Source organism: Anopheles bellator, chromosome 1 (genome assembly GCF_943735745.2).
Source record: "Anopheles bellator chromosome 1, idAnoBellAS_SP24_06.2, whole genome shotgun sequence".
Lineage (NCBI taxonomy): Eukaryota > Metazoa > Arthropoda > Insecta > Diptera > Culicidae > Anopheles > Anopheles bellator.
The window spans coordinates 24822844-24843204 of NC_071285.1; the positions used below are offsets into that span (position 1 = coordinate 24822844).

General features: G+C 50.6%; 4 protein-coding genes across 6 annotated transcripts; 1 reads left to right on the plus strand and 3 right to left on the minus strand.

The window, feature by feature from the left end:
- Positions 1–581: 581 nt before the first annotated feature.
- Positions 582–4302, minus strand: LOC131205278 (calumenin). Of its 2 annotated transcripts, none has more exons than XM_058197311.1 (4): positions 4163–4302; positions 1933–2180; positions 1318–1842; positions 582–1225 (listed from the first exon to the last, which is right to left on the minus strand). In XM_058197311.1, the coding sequence occupies exons 2-4, from the start codon at positions 2154–2156 to the stop codon at positions 1000–1002; spliced, it is 975 nt and encodes a 324-aa protein (XP_058053294.1). In that variant the 5' UTR covers positions 2157–2180; positions 4163–4302; the 3' UTR covers positions 582–999. The 2 variants fall into 2 exon arrangements, with proteins under 2 accessions (XP_058053294.1, XP_058053293.1); XM_058197310.1 differs by lacking the exon at positions 4163–4302 and adding an exon at positions 2728–2843.
- A 363-nt stretch (positions 4303–4665) lies between these two features.
- LOC131205276 (GPN-loop GTPase 1) lies at positions 4666–6065 on the plus strand. Its single transcript, XM_058197309.1, has 4 exons — positions 4666–4930; positions 4994–5588; positions 5663–5898; positions 5971–6065. The coding sequence occupies exons 1-4, from the start codon at positions 4705–4707 to the stop codon at positions 6063–6065; spliced, it is 1152 nt and encodes a 383-aa protein (XP_058053292.1). The 5' UTR covers positions 4666–4704.
- Positions 6066–6111: 46 nt separating this feature from the next.
- On the minus strand, positions 6112–11783 carry LOC131205275 (nardilysin-like). Of its 2 annotated transcripts, none has more exons than XM_058197308.1 (10): positions 11653–11783; positions 9889–10195; positions 9400–9778; positions 8722–9306; positions 8570–8655; positions 7893–8490; positions 7677–7813; positions 7323–7607; positions 7046–7265; positions 6112–6966 (listed from the first exon to the last, which is right to left on the minus strand). In XM_058197308.1, exons 2-10 carry the CDS (start codon positions 10182–10184, stop codon positions 6112–6114), a joined length of 3441 nt encoding a protein of 1146 aa, XP_058053291.1. In that variant the 5' UTR covers positions 10185–10195; positions 11653–11783. The 2 variants fall into 2 exon arrangements, with proteins under 2 accessions (XP_058053291.1, XP_058053290.1); XM_058197307.1 differs by lacking the exon at positions 11653–11783 and adding an exon at positions 10397–10470.
- Positions 11784–12119: 336 nt separating this feature from the next.
- LOC131215284 (serine/threonine-protein kinase ATR-like) lies at positions 12120–20322 on the minus strand. Its single transcript, XM_058209673.1, has 4 exons — positions 20045–20322; positions 18698–19974; positions 17295–18289; positions 12120–17132 (listed from the first exon to the last, which is right to left on the minus strand). Exons 1-4 carry the CDS (start codon positions 20320–20322, stop codon positions 12120–12122), a joined length of 7563 nt encoding a protein of 2520 aa, XP_058065656.1.
- Between the last annotated feature and the right edge of the window lie 39 nt (positions 20323–20361).

Here is a 20361-nt window from a genome sequence, read left to right on the forward strand (position 1 = left end):
TGCTCTGAGAGCTGATCTGCCAGCGTAACCAGATGAGATCGGCGAATAAAGTGGATTTAATTCAATTAAAAAGGTGTTTTTATTTAATCAATTGATTTTTCGGATACTTTCGGCCATTTTCGGATCGACAACTGCGTCGACGAGGTGTGTTCGCTTTAAAATCCACTCGAAAGAGGCCTGGTTTCAGCGACATTTGTAACAGGGCACCAGGTTGTACCGCGGAGGTAGCCCGAGTTCCCCTGATTAGAAAGAGATTAGACTGTCCTCTTTGCTCCCCCGTGGAGATTAGTGGCCAGATGCTGATCACTGATTGGTGCGATAAGCGATCTTCTCTGAGAGCTGCTCTGCAAGGGTGATCAGATGAGATCGGCGAATGAAATTGATTTATTACAAATAAGAAGGAGTTTTTATTTAATCCATTGATTTTTCGGATACTTTCGGCCATTTTCGGACCGAAAAACCGAAATAAGAAAAAAGGTTGGTCATTAGGTTGATCGGAAATTTGGTTCTTGAGCCATTCTTGAGTAAAAAAATCGTAAAAATCCAACTACAGGCGGCTAGCGCTCATATTATTAAATAATTGAATCTCTTTTACTTTATTTTCTCATCAAAGCCTCGTTCAATACACTAAACATGCTTGCTGATATCGATGTTGCCGCCTTTCTTATGCGCTAGACGAGATTGTCAATGTCCCCTGTCCAAATGCTATGTGCTAAATGGTTCTCACGAACACTTAATTGGAATCGGGTTTGGTTAACGCCGGCATCCGTCGGTATCCAGCAATGCTTGAGAGCCAAATAATAAGTTTCAAACGAGAGTTCTATCAGATCTGTTTGTTGACATACAACTAAGTGACTAAACGAATCGCTGATCGATGGTTACATGGGAAGACGTTCACGCCAACGTATGGTGATTTCTAAAACTAAAGCTCCGCTCTTTTCTCCTATCGACGCGGAAGCAATACAAAGACCGTTCCTAAACGTGCCCTGGACACCATCCTCAGAATTCATCGTGTCGCGTTAACGCCTCTCCAAAGTCGGTGGCTTGTGAGCCCACGAAGAGGTCATACTTTTCGATGATTTCATCTTTCGTTAACTTTTCATCTGCATCCGAATCTGCCTCATAGATCAAGTGACGAGCCTCGGCCTCGGCATGATCGAAATCGGCGGGCGTAATCCAATCCTTTACCTCCTGATCATCCATCAGGCCATCCTTATTTTTATCACTGTAATTTCGAAAAAACAAACCAATTAATAAAATTGTTGACAATTATGCACATCATGTATCTCTCTCGCTCTCTCTCTCTCTGTTACTAACCGGAAGTTGCTGAAGGTTTCCCGCTCGTGTTTCACCCAGTCCGGTTCCTCTTCGTTATCCTCACCGCCCCGGTACATGTCACCAATGTACTCCTCGACCGACACCTTGCCGTCCTTGTCCTTATCGATGTCCTCGATCGTTTCCGTCACAACGACGTCGCGCATCTGTTCGCTCTCTTCCGGGTGCAGAAAATCGGTAAACTCCTCCCGCGTCAGCTGATCATCACCGTCCCGGTCCGCGATACTCCAGCGGCGCCGATCGCGCTTCATCATTGCGCGATACGAGAAGTGCTCATCGGCCGGCTGGCCATCCGCTTCGCGCGACACCAGCTCGTCCAGAAATCCGTACACGTTCTGCCGGTACACGTCCCAGTGCACCTTCTCCGTGTTGTTTGGGTTGTGCGTTTTCCACTGCCGGTTGACGTCATCATCGATGTAGCGCCGCTGCGTGTACTGAATCCACGACTTGAGCTCCGACAGATTAACGAACCCGTCTTTGTCGCCGTCTATTTTATCTACGATGAGTCTGGCGGTGAGCGAAATCATTGCGACCAATTAGTGTCAAATCCATTAGATGGGCAGCAGCGCAAAGTGTGAACCGGTCTCCCTCACTTACCCCAAGCGACGTCTGCTTTCCTCCGCCTCGAGCTGATCGAACGTTTTGGCGTCCTCCCCCAGGAACGCCTCGTGATCGTACTTCTTATTGTGCTCGTCATTCTGGTAGTGCTGCACGTGACTGAGTGGATCGTGGTCCAGGACGCGCTTCTCTTCCGGCTTCGGAATGGCGGACACTGCGTAGCTTGACAGCAAGCAGATGCTCGCCGCGTAAATGAAGATCATTTTTTCTAACCGTGTACCAGCTGACTAAACCGCCGATCGATGGTGAAAGACACAAACAAAACTGCCATGAAATGTGGTTCTTTTAATATTTCTATTCAGTTTGAGAAATAATAAAAAGTAAAACGTTAACGAGAGTTCTCGATGCAAAAGATGTTGGGATGCCAGACTCGACACAACACCTGGTAGAAACACTTTGTGTTAATTCTGAAAGACGCATATATTCAACAAGTTACAAACAATAGACATTTTCTAATCATTGGCAGCAGCATCGCATATGACTTATCGAACAAAACACTGAACTCAGAACAATCGCACTTTTCATCGAAAAAATAAACTACGAATTACATTCCGAATTGTTCACATCTTTCTGTGAGGCTATTTTTAAAACAGGCAAATTCCAATTGCATTCAAAAAGGGTATGGTAGAACCAATCACACCTTATGCTCGAATCCGGAGCAGCGTCGTCCCTATGCACGAACACAGATAATTGGCTGCCACGTTGCCTAAACAAAAAGCTCCACGTCGATCACAACCACGTCACCAACATTTGCGGAACACCCTTCAGACGAACCTGCTAGCTTCCTGGACACCGTGGATCCTCCAACTGGCAAACAGACTGTTCGGGTCGCGAACGTCGCTGTAGTAACGGCCGGTTGAACGTTTATACGGCTCCACTTTGTTCGCAGACAGACTGGACTACTCTTTCCGCAGCTCTGGGCGTGCGTGCCGCTTGGAATTCAGAGTGTAACTAAATCCGAGGCCCTTCCGGCAAGTAAACAAACCACCTCATTTGCAGCCGGCACTGTAATGTGCTGTCCAGACCGAGTGAAGAAATAACCCGAATGCTCTTGAACGATCGTTAAGACATGCTGTGGCTGCAGACGCACTTGGTACGCTCCCGGCCACTCTTCTGTCCCGGACAGGGAGGACCAATGCGACGTGTGTTTGCGATAAGCGTCCACGCAGACGCCCCAGACGTCGTGCCGAGGACCGTCATCATCGGGTCCATCGCTCCTATCAGCGCGACGGAACTCGAGCGTAATTTAACATGGTTTATCTCGGATTTTTACTCCTAACGCAATTCTAAGGGAGGATTCAAAAATTGAAAATCGTTCAAAAGTGTGGTTTATATATGCACCTATTTCTCACTTGCTCTGTGTATGTTCCATTTTCCTACACCATCTTGACCGCGTGACGAATCCGACAACGACCCGATCAATCTCCATAAAGGGGGAGGCAGTAAGTGTGCCTCTGCATGTGGTGTCCGCCGATGGAAAAATCATGTGCAACAAATGAACCGCGCGGCATGTGCTCGACATAACCGATCTGCGTGGCCACGATTCAGCGTCATAGACGCATATTCTTGTAGCGGGACCCGTTGGTATTGGTAGGACCAAAATAGCACAATCGCCTGCCCCACGGGATTCAACGAGCATCGGAGAAAGCGGATAGCGATCTTCGTCGAAAGATTTATTGCCAAGGAGACGCTCGAAAGGCGAGATTAAAATTTGTTGTCAAACATGATAGAAACGGTGACCGAAAGCCACTATTCAGCCCGCACTATCGGCAGAAAAAAAAAATTGAAACTATTTCGCTTTAGAAGCACCGGTTTTTGTCCTAATCTGGCTGACACCAAACAATCCCAAGTGGGAAACTACCACACGCCAAGTTGATCTAAAATCCAGCTGTTGTTGGGATCTGTCCGTTAATGGAATGTTTTACAAATGGCCATCTCAATGGGATGGGACGCCTTCACACCCACGCGGCGCGAGAAAGCTAATCCGATTTGCATATCGCTTCGTTGAAGCTTGCGCCAACCCCACCATCACCATGTGGTCAAGTGCAGCAAAACGACACCAAACTGTGTAAGCATTTAAACTACGATCGCAGCTGGCTTAGAATACTTCTATCAGCAATTTTGTATGCCACATACCGGTGCGTAAGAAGACACCATACCCGGCGATCGGGTGTTTCGAAATGTTCCATATGGAGACCCTCCTACTTACGTGAATAGGGAAAAACACTGGACCGGGGCGCCAAGATCCCACCACCCAATGGACGGATGGTGTAAAAATCAGAGAACTCTTTACGCTAGTCACAGATCACTCTTCCGGCAGCTTCAGCTTCCGATTATTTCCGATTCAGATTAACTACAACTTATTTGTAAACAGCCTTTGACGCAGATGTCAACGAAGGGTCCACTTCCAATCCTATACTACATCGTTGCAAAAGCGTGCTCGAAAGAAGCCCTCAATCTGGGTTCCCTCAATTCCCCTTAAAAAAGAAATCAAAGGTTACAATGATTAAATAAATAACAATTAAGCGACGCACTCGTAAATGCTTCAGAATTAAATTTGTTTGCCTTAATACCCGTGTTTTCCGCGGTTGTGCCGTTAAAAATGCTCAGACACGTTACAGCACGTTACAGCACGTTACACGGTACGTTACAGCATCGACACAACAACTGTCAAACGGAAGCGCGCAGTTTGTTTACGTTCGGTCGCGTGTTTGGAAATCGAATCGGAAATCGGAACAACAATCGAAAACAATGGAAACGGAACAGCAAGGAACTTCTTCGTCGTCGTGTGAAACTGTGAAAGCAGAAAACCAAACAAATGCCACTCCCGTGTGCTTAATCGTGCTGGGGATGGCCGGTTCCGGGAAAACGACGTTCGTTAAAAAGCTGGCCCAATATCGACATGCCAACGGTTCGCTACCGTATCTCATAAACCTCGATCCTGCGTGTCGGGAAACGCCATACCCGGTGAATATAGGTAAGCGTTTCAGAAAATGCGCATAGATTTATGCACTGTTACATATTTGCATTCCACTTGCAGATGTTCGCGACACTGTAAAGTATAAGGAAGTAATGAAGCGGTACAATCTCGGCCCCAACGGGGGCATCGTGACGGCCCTCAATCTGTTCTCCACCAAGTTCGGCAAAGTTATTGAACTGATTGAAAAAGCGAAAGATACGCACCGTTACTGTGTGATCGATACACCCGGTCAGATTGAAGTTTTCACCTGGTCTGCCTCCGGCACAATCATCACCGAGGCGCTGGCCACCGCCTTCCCGACGGTCGTTGTGTACGTTATGGACATTGTGCGCTCCACCAGTCCCACCACGTTTATGTCGAATATGCTGTACGCGTGCTCGATTCTGTACAAGGCACGGCTACCCTTCGTGATTGTGATGAATAAAATCGACGTGCAGGACTGTGACTTTGCCGTGCAGTGGATGCACGACTTTGAAGCATTCCAGGATGCCCTCGAAAACGAAACGGCGTACGTGAGCAACCTGACACGCACCATGTCACTAACGCTGGACGAATTTTACAATAACCTCAAGTCGTGTGGCGTTTCATCGCTGACCGGTATTGGTTTCGAACGCTTCTTTCAGCTGGTGGACGAAGCCGTGAAGGAATACGAAAGGTAGTGCAACGGATGCGCTTCCAAATTCACTCTTTGATTCACTTTGCTGCCCGTCCTTTTCAATTCGATTTCAGTGATTACAAACAGGAATATGAAAAGCTTAGGCGAGAAAAGGAAGAATCCAACAAACGCCTGGCGGAGGAACAGTTGGCACAGGCGGCTCGCGAAGACATGGGAGCAGAAGTACAGCTTGGCAACGAAAGCAGCGTGACCACGGAGCGTAACGATCGAATCTATCTGAAACACCCAGCCAACGAGAGTTCCGATGACGACGAAGGGGAAGAAAATGATGCTGCAGCCGTTGCGCCAGGTAATCTTCAATTCCCGGTATTCGTATGACTCATTCTCTGCACAAGCTAACGGTTTGCTTTCGATCACGCAGGAGATGATGAGATGGAAGAAATGAACTTCAACACCTTCATCCAGCAGCACAAGCGACAGCAGAACGAAAGGCATCAAAAACAGGGTCAAAAATAACTAAAATAAATCATGGAAGGAACACATAGAACTTTGCGTCCAACATTTAATCAACTTTACTGAAATGTATCTTCGTAACCGGGTACAGCTTCAATGGTATAGAGAATTGTTCTATGTTATCAATATGGTGGTGATGGTGGATGGTTTCGGTTCCTTGCCCCTCCGTGGCATTTAAGACGTGAGGAGGTAGATAAATCGGCTGAAAATCTTGTCGCATCTCACTGCTACTACCCTCAGCGGCCACCGGCGACGAACCCCGATTTGCACTATCAGCTGCCGGTTTTGCAGCGTTTCCGACAACCTGTACGCAGAGCTTTCGCCGCGTGCTCGTGTCCATCACCAGCCGCTCGAAGAGCGCCAGAACGTCCTCTTTCGTCAGCCGTTCGATGTGCTCCAACTCCAACTTGTACCGGTTGAAAATGTATTCCTCCGTAGTGATCTCGCCCCAGTTTCGTGACGCTTCATTCTTCAGTTCCGTGTCGACTACCTGCTTCCGGTGTATCAGTGAGGTCTGCACCAGCCGGAAGTCGGCATCGCGCATGTTGCGCAGTATCTCCACGAAGTTACGATTGAACAGTTCGATCCGTTCGTTGATGTGATCGTAGCTAAACTTGTTTTCCTGCGAATGGATCGTTATCGAGAACCCGAGGATGCCCGAGTTGTCTCGCAACGACGTCGACACGTCGTACCCGAGCTGCTCCTTCGTGCGCAGAATATCAAACAGTGGTTCCTCGAGCAGTGATATTAACAGCTCGAGACAGGCATTCAGGAAGGGTGTCACCGGGCCCGCCTGATAAAAGCTGGTCGTGACGGTGTTGACGTCCGTTTCGCGGAAATTCCGAATGCGCAGGTAGTGATCGCCGACAGGAATTTCCTTTGCTCGGGCTTCAATCGTTTTGAGCTGCCGGAAAATGGACAGAAATTGCGTTCAAAGATACATGACCAAACCAGACCAACCGGGAAGACTTAAAACCACTTACGTCTTTGATGGCGGTTCCGTTAAAATTGTGTAAAACTTTCTGCATAACCTGCTTGGCAGTGTCCGATTGAAGGTTACCCTGCACAAGCACCTGCACCTTAATGCCAGCGAAAAAGTCTCTCGCAAACTGTCGGATGTCGTCCGGAGTGAACTGTTTCAGATACCCGAACTTTTCCCACGTCGTCCAGTGGTTTTGCTGCACCACCTTCAACCGAGCGTCGCTGGAAAGTGAAGGGTAATGCAAACGTACGAACTTTTCACTACCACGCACAACTTACCGATTCAGTTTGTTCGGCTTCATCAGCTCGTTGTAGTACACCCTCTCCAGTTTCGACTTAATCAGGTCGAACACACTGTCGCTAAGCGTTTCGGAAAATCGACCCATCGCAGCAGTTATCTCGTCGACAATGATCGGTAGCTTTTCGTTGTAACCATCCACCTTCAGCAACAGCCCCTTCTCGGCGGAGTACAGCTCGTAGTTGAGACCGGCAACCTCGGCCGGGTAAAGCTCCTCCGCGATTTGGAACTTCACCATGGAAGCAAAGAACCCAGTCAGCGCGCAACTACGGAGCGACGATAAGAAAAAGTTTAAAAAGAAGCAAGATCCTGGACCATGCCGTAACGTAGTGTACCTTCGAGGGTCGTTAATGGGCAGCGGCGATATTATGTAGAAGTACATCAGTGCCAGCGGGAGCCTAAATTTTGAATCCTGACGGAACCACAGTTCGCCGACGTTATTTTCAAAAATTTTCTCCGGATAAGGAGGTATCTACAAGTGTGAAAAGAAAAAACAACGGATTTTTGCATTGCATTGTACGGATAACCATTGTCTCTAGAACAATTCGTACCTCGAGCTTGGTTTGATCTTCGTCCGCCAGTATGCTGAAGTTGGTGGAAATGTAGTGGTTCTTCTCCTGAAGCTGAATTTCCTGTATCGGCTGCGATGTTTCCCACAGTCTTTGCCACTCTGGCGGAATCTCCAGCTCCGTGTATTCGGTACCAAACCAACGTTCCGTGCGATCGTAGGTCACATTTCGATACGGCTTCGTGGACGATATCATCAGATTAAAGCGACCCTCGTTGAACTCATCGATAACACTCTGTATCTCGGCCGCATCGTACCGGAAGTACAACTCTGACCCGGTAATAATGTCTTTCGGTGGATAGTACCGCATGTTAACCACCAACTCTTCGACATTGTCACTCGTTTCCTTCTCCTTCCGGTACCGAAACGAGGTCGCTTCCAATTCCTGCAGCTCGCTAAACAGACGCTCGTCCGCACCTTTCGCCTTCATAAGCCGCACAAACGAATAAACTGCGCGCAAGATTTCCTCGATCTTCTCGAACCCATAGTCAGTCATCGTGATCGAAATACCGAACAGTGTGTAGAGCGAGTTCTTCTCAAACCCATAGTTGGCCCCTACCTCTACATCCAATGCTAGCGAACTGCAAAAATGAAAAAGAGAAATCAAATCCGCGCCCAAGTGCAGGATCCAATCAAGGATCGCGGGAAACAGGAACTCACTGTTTTCTAAGGTAGCTCGTGAGGCTGTTCTTCCCCTCGAAACCCATTATGTAGGAGATGTAGTCCACTGGCTTTACATGGTAGTCCTAAAGAGATGCATTGACAACGGATGTAAGCAACCAGCCAATGGGCACACCGCTACTCTCCGTTACCTTAACGCTCGGCCGCAAACACCAGGTGATATCGAGCTGGCACACGTCCGAGATCGGCTTCACGACGAACAACTTGCTGTAGAACTCGTCGCGAAACGCGTTCCTTTCGTTGAAAGCCCGCGACAGATCATCAGCCGGCAACCCGTTGCACGGGATGGAAGAGAAATAGCTCACCGTCAGTCGCTCGAGCTCATCCAAACTGCACGGGGCCTGCACTGCAAAGTGCATCCGGTGCGCGGAATAGTGACGCCGCTGAAAGTCGTGCAGAGCCGTGTACAGCTCATCATCCGTGATGTTGTTTTTGAGTGTTTCCAGGTTACCCCACGAGAACAGACTACACGGATGGTCCTCGCGGCCCAGCGACGCAAGCAGCTGTTCGCGACGCGACGAGAACCGGTTGTTGTTCGTTTGAAACTCGCTCTCGACCGAGTCTCGCTCGCGGCAAATCGAATCGCGCAGCATCAGCGGCTCGGTGAACAGGCTTGCGAAGCGATCGAGTGCACCCTCCAGATGCTTCTCGTCGATCTCGAAGTAAAATGTCGTCTCCTCCAGATCGGTGATGGCGTTATCGAATCCTCCACATTTCTGTCGACACCCAAAAGAAAAAGTGGTACCAAACAGTGGCGTTTCCGTTGGATTGTGGTTGGAATACGGAATGCGCGTTTTTCAAACACTCACGCTTATGTACGAGTCGTACTCGTTTTCCTTGGGATACTTTTTGCTTCCCATGAATATCATGTGCTCCAGAAAGTGCGCCAGTCCCTGCACGTTCCGCGGATCGCTAAAGGAGCCCACCCCGACGCTAAGCGCCGCGGCGGCCAGCTTTGCTCCCGCCCTGTCATGGCTAATCGACTCACTATCACTGCCACTGTCACCATCATCTTCGCCGGAGTTGTTGTCCTCCTCTTCGCTCGCTTCCTCAGCATCGGACGACGAAGCGGATTCGGTGCCACCATCGGCGCTGCTTTTGCCTGCCGTTCCGCCATCGCTTTTGACTACGTTCTCCGTTGGATCGGAAATTAACAATGCATGCAAACCGTTTGCTAGCAGTATCGATCTGTGAGTATCGTGGATGGAGAACATGAATTAGTGACGGGAAGCAATCAACCACAATGCTCGTCATGGCGCTGGCTGGCCAAATGGCTCATTGTTCGTTGCTGCTCTTACCTGTACTGCTTATGGTCGGAAAACGATTGATCCGGTACGGGCAAGTAGCGCACCGGCGGGTTGCGGTGTCCCTCCTCCCCATCGTGAGCGACACTGTTAGTAGCCTCAGTAGGCGCTGCCGTCATCGAAGCTGGGGAGCAGTCGCGCGTAACCACCATTTTGCTTGCGGTGCCCGCCAAAACCGATCCACCATCGATTGCCGCGGCCGGACGCTTTCGGGTCATTAACGTGGGTCCGTATCGCGGATTTCGGGAAGCGACACGTGCGAACAGCAAACTCGCTGCCACCACAAACATCAACACATGATCTGCACAGTTACCAGTAGAGGAGGGTAAAGCAAGCCGAAAAGTAGAAGACAAAGGAAAATCAAGCGTGACTCTATGTTATTTTCGGTACCGCCGGGCCCAATGCATTAAAAATTGCCAAAGTAAACAAAGTTATCATCATAAATTCACACCACCAGGTCCCGGAGCCCCGACCGAGTTTGTGGTGCAGAACGTGGTCGCACATTTATTAAATAACCAAACCGAAGCACTCATCGTCGCAGCAGACGTCGTCGGTTTGATCCTCGGGCCGAGTCGGGGCACAGATCCGGCACACGGCGTTGCGAAAGACCGAATTCAACACACGGAAACGAAACAAACGCAAAACACGGAAGGGTGCTTCCAATCGAGCGCTTATGCAGCGTGCTACAACTAACCGCCACAGCTGCCAGGGAACTAAATTGTAGTGCATCAAACGAACGAACACACCGCGAGTGGCGCGGCCGCCACAACCGAGCCCCGGGTGGGGCGTGCGCGAGGGGGCCTGTGAGCCCGGCAGCGATTAATTATTAAACGAACGTCCAACAGTGTGTTGCCGCCCTCCCGCCACTTCTGCTAAGCACGTGAAAAACAGTACGCATACGGCGGTGAGTGAGTTCTATTTACTTTCACCGTTCGTGCGTCGCCTGCTGTTCCATAACCGGACCAGCGGCGACTGCTTTCTTCTTTGTATAATTCATGAACTTATTTTTTACTGCTCCCGTTGCTTCCGTCTTAGTAACACTGCACATCCTGCACCGCGAATCTCGCATGCGGCCCTCACCCTGACTGCCGCAGAAGCAGTGAGGTAATCGAAAAAAAAGCACCCCGTATGGAACGATTCATTCGATGCTTTCGCCTCGGTGTTGAGTTGTTTTTCAGTAATGCGTTAGTGGACCGTGATCGGAAAGCGTCCGGTAGCAGCGAGATTTTATAGCAAAGTCCTTTTCGCCGACCCCTGCTGGGTGGCTGTGAAAACACATGTGTATGTACTAAAATTTAAACTTTTTCTCCTCTGCATTGCGCGCGGTTTTTGTCTTGTGTGGCTCGAATCAGGACAGAAGACCCGTGGTGTTGATGGACCACCATCAAAAATAACATTAAGCCACCTTTCTGCGCTCGCTCGCTCTTGCACCCAGCGTACGAAGAAGAAAAATATCACCAGGCTTGTGTTGTCAGGCGGTACGGAACACCATGTCATTCGCACCTTCGAGCATCATTCGGAGAAATTTACGACAATTTTTGACAACCATCGGGCAACCTCGCTTCGCGGATGACGACGATAACGATAAACGCTCCCACCCGTCCACATTCCCCCTCGCACTCTCTCCCTCACTCACTTGCTTACGGTTTCTGCACTCTCGTCACACTCCCTGCCAGGAGCGGGCCAATCCTTGCGACAGGAAGTGCGAACTCGCGTTTCTTGTACCCGGCAACTGGCCGTACTTCTAGTATCCTTTACCTGTTTTTGATTTGTTGCTCCACTAGGGTGAGTGTTCAGCTAAACGTGAATTCACTGACTAGACAGAATCACTGAGTACTTTCAGTAATTTTTCCGTAATTAATAGCAGGTCGCAGCGATGGTCAACAAGAAACGCATGGTCGCGATTTTATTTGACGGCATTTTGACAGCTACCACGGGGTTTTGTGTACGATCTCAAATGTGTTTCTCTCTCTTGCAATTGCTTGAAGGACAGAAAGAGAGACCAACATTTGTAGGGGAATGTGGTCTCCAACGGAAATGCTGACGCTACCCATCGGCTACCCACAACTGTCAGCAACTTTTTTGAATATAAATATAGTAGATTCCAAACTTCCTACGTACTAGTAATCAGGTACACACAAAACAGCTTTATTTTATGTTCATATTCATAATTACATAAATTGCAACACCATGAGCACACGAAGTCACAGCAAATACCACTCAGTTTACATGAATGGCGACCAGCCGATGTACATCTGCGCCAGATTGTCCGTGTTGGTGGCTTCCTTGATGAGGTGACTGACCTGCCCTTCGATCGACAGTGCCATATGCGATGTTTTACCATTAATTTTCACGAATCCTTTCAACCGTTCCTCGATATTGAGCACATTCTGCAGGGCCGCCGAATCCGTACGCTCGGTACTGTTTTTGGTGCCCGAGTCAACCGGCCCGGAACCCACCTTACTCCACGAGACGATCGGATCGTACACGAAAGGTCGTAGGACGGACATGAGTGTGGGCGTTTGGTTTTGCAGCACGCGCAGCACTATCTCACAACACTTGCGGTAGAGTCCCTCGACGCCCAGCGGTCCCATAGCGTCCACCATGTTATGCGTCAGACGGAATGGGACACACTCCGGGATTTGGAACGTTTCGCCTCGATTGAACAAGCAGTTAAAGTCGACGTGAACCGTGTCGCCGTTGGACGAGTCGAACAGAATGTTCTCGCCATGCCGATCGCCCAGACCGAGAATGTACCCGACGATCGAGATCACAGCGGTAGTTTTGATGTACGACGAGCGTGCCTGAAACCAGTTGTGCGGATTGGGGAAACAGTCACGGAACCATTCGCCAAACACTGCCGGATGCCGGGGCAACAGAACGTTCAGAAATGCGTCGCGCTTTCGGTTAATCGGCTCGTTGCGGGTGTAGTTGTACATACGCAGCTCTTTCGCACCCATGATTGCTCCGCGCTGCTTGTAGTATGTGCACACGATTCCCCGGAACGTATTCAAATTCGAAATCCACTCGATGATGCCACACTCTTCGTTGAGGGGCAGCACGGCGTACGTGCGAATGTGTAGCCGACGGAGCTTGGCATCCGGGTCCTGCGAGAGGTACTGCTTGACCACCGCGTTGAACTCCATCAGCCGGAAGTCCTTCCGTAAATCATCTTTCGGTTTCATCATCATCGTGTACAAGCGCCCGTTGTGCCCCCGAAGTGTGATCTTGCGTGGTTTCTGTAGCGAGTTGAGCACCGTCACTTCCTCTTCAATACCCTGCATGTAAATTGCGTTCATCGGGTAGGGTTTGAAGAGTTTGCCGGAACCCTTGTCCAGCACCAGCTGCATGCAACTCTGGATCGGAATCAGCACTTGGGACATGCTACTGTCGGCGAGCAGCTTTGGCAAAATCTTGACCAGCGAGGACACCGTTACCTTCGTGGAGGTCGCTCGACTACCAGTGCCACCGGGGATCTCTTTGTTCGTTAGCTCAATGAACCGATCGGCCACTATGTTGAAATCTTTGATCAATTTGGGCATCTCGCCGACCTGGAGGTGGCGATCGTTGAAGATTTCCACGCAACGACGCACCCGGTTTACGTACGACGACTTGTACACGCTCAGCATCATCCAGAGCGTCTGCTGCGGATAGTTGAGCATCAGCTTCACGATGATGCTCTTCAACACCTGGTACGTGTCTTGCGACGGGTGTGCCACGCGGCTGATGAGCTGCGAGAAGGCGGTGAAGAAGAAGTACGGCGACAGTGTTTCGCGAAACTTGTGCGCCATCTTATTCATGTGCTGTGCTATCTTGCGGTTCGCGTGCGATGGACCTCCCGCCTCCGATTCGGACCCGCTGCTCGGTAGAATTTTGGCGGTACAATCGAGCCAAATACTCAACAAGCGCGGCATCGACTGATAAATGTAGGTCGATCCGTACATCATCGACTTGCCGTACGAAGTCATAACCTCCAGCAGGAGCTCCAGTCCCTTCTGAGAGTCCTGTTCGTTGGCCGGGCATGAGGCGTACAGCTTGTCAACGTACTGCGCGAGGTGCACGAGCGTAGCCTCACTTTCCGGATTGGCTACCACCGCCTCCTTGAAGTAGCGATGGTTGAGCGTGGTGGAAATGTTGGAAGCTTCCGCATTGTACGCCGCGATCAACCGTTTCCCTTCAGCATAGATCAGGCGACTCTCGGGCGACAAGGTTTTCAGCGAGGCAGCCACATCGGTCGCGGATAGTGCGACTTCGCTCAGGATCTCATTCACACCCCGCTCGAGAACCTTCAGTGCACCGGTCATATCGCGCCGATCCCACAGGAGTTTGGCATTTTTAATAAACAGATCCGGTGGCCGGTAGCTTTCGGCGTGCAAAATGTACAACAACGCCTGCTGGTACATATTTGCACGAGACGCCAGCTCGGTGCTCTTCATCCACAGCTCACCGATCTGGCGATCGATCAGCTGATGCAAGGGCGCCCTCGCCTCCCGACTACTCGACGGCGGTTCATTCCGGGCGAGTGTCAGCTTCAGTTCTCTCAGCAAGATACGCCGCAGACTGATGATTGGCTCTAGGGTGGCCGCGTTCGGTTGCAACACCACGAGCCGCGCGTTCAGACCATCGATCAGCTGCTGCACGTCTCGAATCAGCTCCGGGCCGTCGGCCCCTTGCAGCCGCAAGCGGCGCATCATCTGACCGCACTTTTCAAACTCACCGATAATGTGTAGCTTCAGCACTTGCTCGTAGCGCTTCTCGTACGTTCCCAGTTCATCCAAGGTTCGGGACTCGGTGCGACCCGTGCCACCGACACCACCGCCCCTTATCACCTCCAATCGTGCACGCTGCACTTCCTCCTCGAAGCGAAAACCATCCTCATCCAATGCCGTTTGCCGGTACTTGACGATCAGCGACCCACAAATAACGCCCCAGTACTGTGTCTGTTTTTCAGAGCTCACGGACGATTCGCCACGATGAGTAAGCAGTTCCTGCAGCTCCTCGAACCGTCCGAGCCGATACAACGGTTCGGCTTGAATTTCCTGCAACGGCTCACGTAGAACCGTGTCGTGGAACCGAGCGAGGAGGCTTTCTGCCAACAGCAAAGCCGTTTCGGGCTGATCAAGCCGCAAGTAACATTCGATCATGCTGTTTAAAGCTTCCAACTTTGGCAGCTCACCGGCAACTCCGGTCACCTGCAACTGCCGCTCGTAGCAGGCCACTGCCTCCTGCAGACGACCGGTGGCGTTGTGGTGTAGGATCTGCTCCGCCAGCGTCGGTTCGGTGGCCTTCAGGGCCATCACACCCTCGATCGAGTCGGTATCGCCGAGCCGGGAGTATATTTCGGCCAGAAACGATAATTTGGCCTGCAACCGTTGGCCCCGATCTGCGCCGATGGACCGCTGCTCCAGGTACTGCAGCGCCCTGGCGTACTCGTGACACTTGAAGTTAACCTTTGCCAAAAGATCGCTATCAAAACAGTTCAGAAATGAATCGACGACTGCCACCTCCGGACGAAGGCTGGTGCTGCTGCTGCTGGAACTGGGCGGTTGCGGTTTCGAAGCACCATCACCACTCCCCGCGCTCATCTTGAGCTGTTGCCGTTTCCAGCGTTCGAGAAAGTCAAACAACCCGAACGCGAACTTGGCACACTGTAACGCCAGGTCGGTGGTCGAACTATCGTTGTGGCTTTGGCTTCCAACCAACGTTTCAACGTTGCCGGTCCGTTCACCGAGCGTCTCTCCGAGAACGTCCGACATTCCGGCCGTCGGCACGGCAGCGAAACAATTATCCGTTTCAGCGACGGCCGCATCGAATACCGCCCGCAACTCTTCCACGACGCGCTGCCGGTCGTCAACGGCACCGAGCTGCAACGCGTGCAGCAGTACGTAAGGCAGGAGCAGGGACATAGTTCCACCATCGCACCGCAGGCTCGGCTTAAAGGCACGCAACAAATTTCGCGTCACCCCGTTCCCAATGCTTTCAATCATCTGCGAGGCCCACTGGTAGGACCACTCGCAGCTCGAGCGAACACTGGCGAACACGGGGTGTGGAAAGGAGGGCGGTGCTTTTGCTACAGTTGTGTAACACGACGTCAGTAGCGGTTCCATGATGGGCCGCAGGCGCTCCGGGATTGTTTCCCACACGTCCAACTTTTTGCCTGTCGCCGGCGAGACACCCCGCTCGGTGAGAATTTCCTGGATCGCCAGCGAGAAACTATCGACAAACTTAGAGTCCTTCTGGCGCTGGTATGCCTGACACAGTTCCCGCAGTGCAATTATCGCGAACGCATCAGAGTGCACGCTCAGTGCAAAGCCCAGCCCCTGTGGGGCATAGTTCGGGGGCAAGTGGCTCGGCGCCAGAGCACCCAGCTCACCGAAACACTCGGCCGCCCGCAGCTGGAGGTTTGTATCCTGCTCGCCCAGCCCTCGGATCAGCGTTTCCACCAGCGTAGCTATCGTGCCGATGGCAATGCGCTGATGCTGGCCAACTATGGCTTCATTCAGCTCTGCCCGATTGTCTTCGCACAGCCGACGCAAGTGGGCTAGCGCATAGGCACGAACCGTCAGATTCTCGTGATTGCAGTGTCGAATCAGCTCCTCGAGACGTACTGAGAACCGATCGGCAACATCGCTCCTGCTACTGTTGTGCCGCTGTGGTGTATATAGTGCGACCGCTTTCTTCAGATCGTTCGCTACCGCCGTACCGTCGAGGAAAAACAGATCGCCGATGAACTGCCCAAGAATGCTGTTGTTCTCTATCACTAGATAGCGGAAGATGTAGTCCACGTCCTCTGGATACTGGCTCAGCAGTGGCTCGAGCGTCACAACGATCGTGCTCAACAATGGTCCTAATTGCCGCACGTCCACGGTACACACGAAGATGCGCCAGATTTTCACACAGTGCCCGGTGAGAGCGGGGTTATGCAGTGCCAGCGCCGTCCGTAGTAGCGCAATGATTTTAAATCGGAACGGAGTTATGTGCTCGCCGCCCAACAGACGGATGATGTCGCCCAGGCTGAGCAGTGCTTCGGATTTAAGATCCTTTTCACCGTCCGGATCTACGAGCGTTGCCTCAAAGTATGCCAGGACGCCGAGAAAGCGCTCAGCAATGTATTCAGCAATCCGGGTCGTTGGTACCTGTTTGTCGCTATCGGTGCTGCGCGACAGCAAGCTGCGGATCGCGTGCAGCACGCACTCGGCATTGATGTGATAGTAGATTAAAATCTCCGATAAACTACCCTACGGAAGAAGGAGACACGAAGGAAGGAGAAGGATCACGTTAAAAAGGACTAAAGAGCTAAAACGGGAGTTGGAACTAGATTGCGCGCCTAGATTGCCTTGAAAATATACTATTCATTTGGATCTGCAAACGTTTCTCATGTTCCCAATGATATCTCTTACCTTTATGTCTGAGTGTAACAAATGAAAGAAGCTGTTTCCGGTCAGCTTTATGATGTAATCAATGGAGCGCTTCGTTACATCCGCCGACTCGCTAATAAACAGGTACGTGTAGATAGTGAGGAATGAAACCGAAAGCATTACCACAAGATCCTTGCGCACGATCACGGCCATTTCTCGCAACAGATCCTCACACTTCGGAAAGCGCAGACACCACGGGACCAGCATGGCCATCATGAGCTTGTAGTTTTTGCTGGCAAATTCTACTGGATCGCGGCACCCAAACGTATGACTGACGATGGTTAGCGACTGGTAGAGCTTTATGCCCGCATGGCAGTAGTTCCGAACGGCAAGACCGGTCATTAGTTTGATGATGTCGTGCCGATACCAGCAAATCACGTTCCACGGGCTGACCTCTTGACGTGCGCACATTTCTTCCACTGCCAGGGACGCTTCGTTCGTTACTTCCGATTCCGGTTGTATCAGGAAGAAAAGCATCATGCGCACCGAGTGCATCAACGTTTCCTGATATGATCGATCGTTCGTCCTCAAACGACAGGCAGCCACGGAGACGATTAATCGAAGCACTGCCCACTGGTGCGTGTAGGAAAGATTTTCCTTTAAACTGAGCCGCGTAGCTCGCAGAAGGTTCTCCAGCAGCAGTCTAATACATTTTTCGTACCGTTCCAGATCCTCAGCGAGCCTATCCGCCAGTATGCGCATTACGATGTCCGCATGCTTGCTCATTGCTTGGCACACTTCGACTGATGCATCTCCAAATAAGGTGGCCCAATGGGACACACTCTCTTCACTGAGCATGCATTCGCAGTGTCTGAGGGCCGTCGGCAGCAAATTTGCCCATGCTAATCGAGTCTCGAGCTCGGCACCTTCTTTCAAGCGTCGCAGTGCAACAAGAATCTCGCTCTCCAGATCAAGTAGCCTTTCCGCACGCAGTTGCTCCGTGACCGTCTTACAGTGATATTTCTTCATCTTCTCAGCTAGATTTGGGGAACATGCCAAACATTCGTAGCTTCTCTTGTTGGGTGTTATTTGGTAAACTCGAAAATCCGTTACAGCAGACGTCGATCGAAGGCAACAGAGCATCTGCAGCGCTCGTAATTTGTGGGCAGCTTGATCAGACTTCACTTCGTAACACGCCAGTAGTGATCCTAGCACTGTTAAGGGTAGTTTTCTCGATAGTACTAACTGGTTGAATTGGATCAGTAATACGTTCTGCAAGAAACTGTCTCTGTCACCAGCATTTGAGGTACCGATCGCTTTCACCAGTTTCGTTAGTCTCTCGATTACGGTGTTTCTCACCCTGCCAACGGCCATATTGTCTGTCCGCAGGGAACACAGGCGTTCCAGAGTGTGCTTACAAACGCTGTTTGATTTTTCGATCTCACCTATGAGTGCACTGCTGTGGTCAACACTTGCCATCGGAAGGTACGCTCCTTCGAATGGTGTAAACAACACGTGTAGCAAGGTGAGTTGCTGCTCTGCATCGAGCAATTTGAAATCCGGTAGATGGACTACGTCGAAACATAGGTCAACAAGCTCGGGGAAACGTTTACCAGAAGCGTTCAGTAAGCTGTCCACACTCAAAAGCGATAGTTTGGACTGGAAAAATATGCACTCTTTCAAGCTGCTTGTATCCGCCTCGTTGCGTCTGCATTGAAAATTGAAGTTGACGATGTTTGCCAGTGCTATAGCACGTTCTAATGTAGCCGGACTGCGCTCCGTCTCCGATAACAATGTGGCCCAAATACTGCTCGCGTTGTGAACGTTCAGCGATTCGATACCTTCCGGCACCGGCTCCATCGTGATCACTTGTTCGACAATTCCATGATCCAGCAGCATCATCACATCCGGACAATGTTCGATTAAGGCAAACAGCCCATCGGCATCTCTCTCGGGCGGCTTAAGGTTGGTGAGAAACAGTACCAACTGCTGGCTAAGTTTTTCGGCTGCTTGCGACGCTTGTTCACTAACTTGCAACGATGCATTCGTTTTACTCAAGGCACCCAATGCGAGTGCCGTTAGTTTTTGCTTCCAGGCCGGTTCCAAGTTCAGCCACCCATTCAATCCATTCAGAGTGCCATAGAAATCCGTCAGTACCATCAAAAAATCGGTGACATGCTTTGTTCGCACCATGCGATTCACATGCCACGATTTTATTCGCCCAATGGCGATTGCAGATTGTGTCATTACTTCCGTTGCGGTTTGTAGACAACATTCCACAGCCAGCGCATCGGATCGAAATTTTAGGTACTTTCGTGCGAACAATACACACAATGTTTTCTCTTCTAAAGCACCCACCGACAGACAGTGCAATGCCGCACGCACGCTTGCCGCCAACAGTGTCTGCACGTCTCCTTCTGATTCGCAGGCAATGATCGAGATTATTTCGCAAAGTACTTGGAGGCTATACATTCGAAGCATCCGGCAGCTCGTCACACTTCCTACTGGAACATCAGCAAACTTACAACCCTCGCATTGAATAGCGGCAAAATTGTACGGTACATGGAACACGTTCATCGATGCACTTGTTTCGGGTCGATACTCGTTAAGCTGCTCGAGAAGTTGGACAAACTTTGCTGAAGTTTCCAGTGCCAACCATCGTTGCTTGAGGAAGCATGCCGTTACGATTTCTTTTTGCAATCGGATGTAGCTGGAACTAATACTGCAAAAGAAAAAATCACCCATTTACAAGTCATATTGCTAGCACTGAAATACATTAGCAGGGCACTCACCTGTTGTACACGTCCATCGTGGCGATTTGAAGCAATTGATTGATGAGCCAAAAATTGCACGCACGACAGGCAAGCCGCTCTGCTTCCGTTACGAGCAGAGAAGACGGAAATAATCCAGGATCATCGTAGGTAATGTCGGTTCTAATCATGTTCACGATCATCTCCAGGCTCGAGCTGTTGTTCTGCACTATGTTGGTCAGCGTTGTAATCAACGTTTTCCACATGCCCTCCGTACCCTCTTGAGGCTGGGCGGAGTCACTCACTGAATTATTCTCCATCGAAAAGATTGTTTAATTGACCAACGTAAGATATTTCAC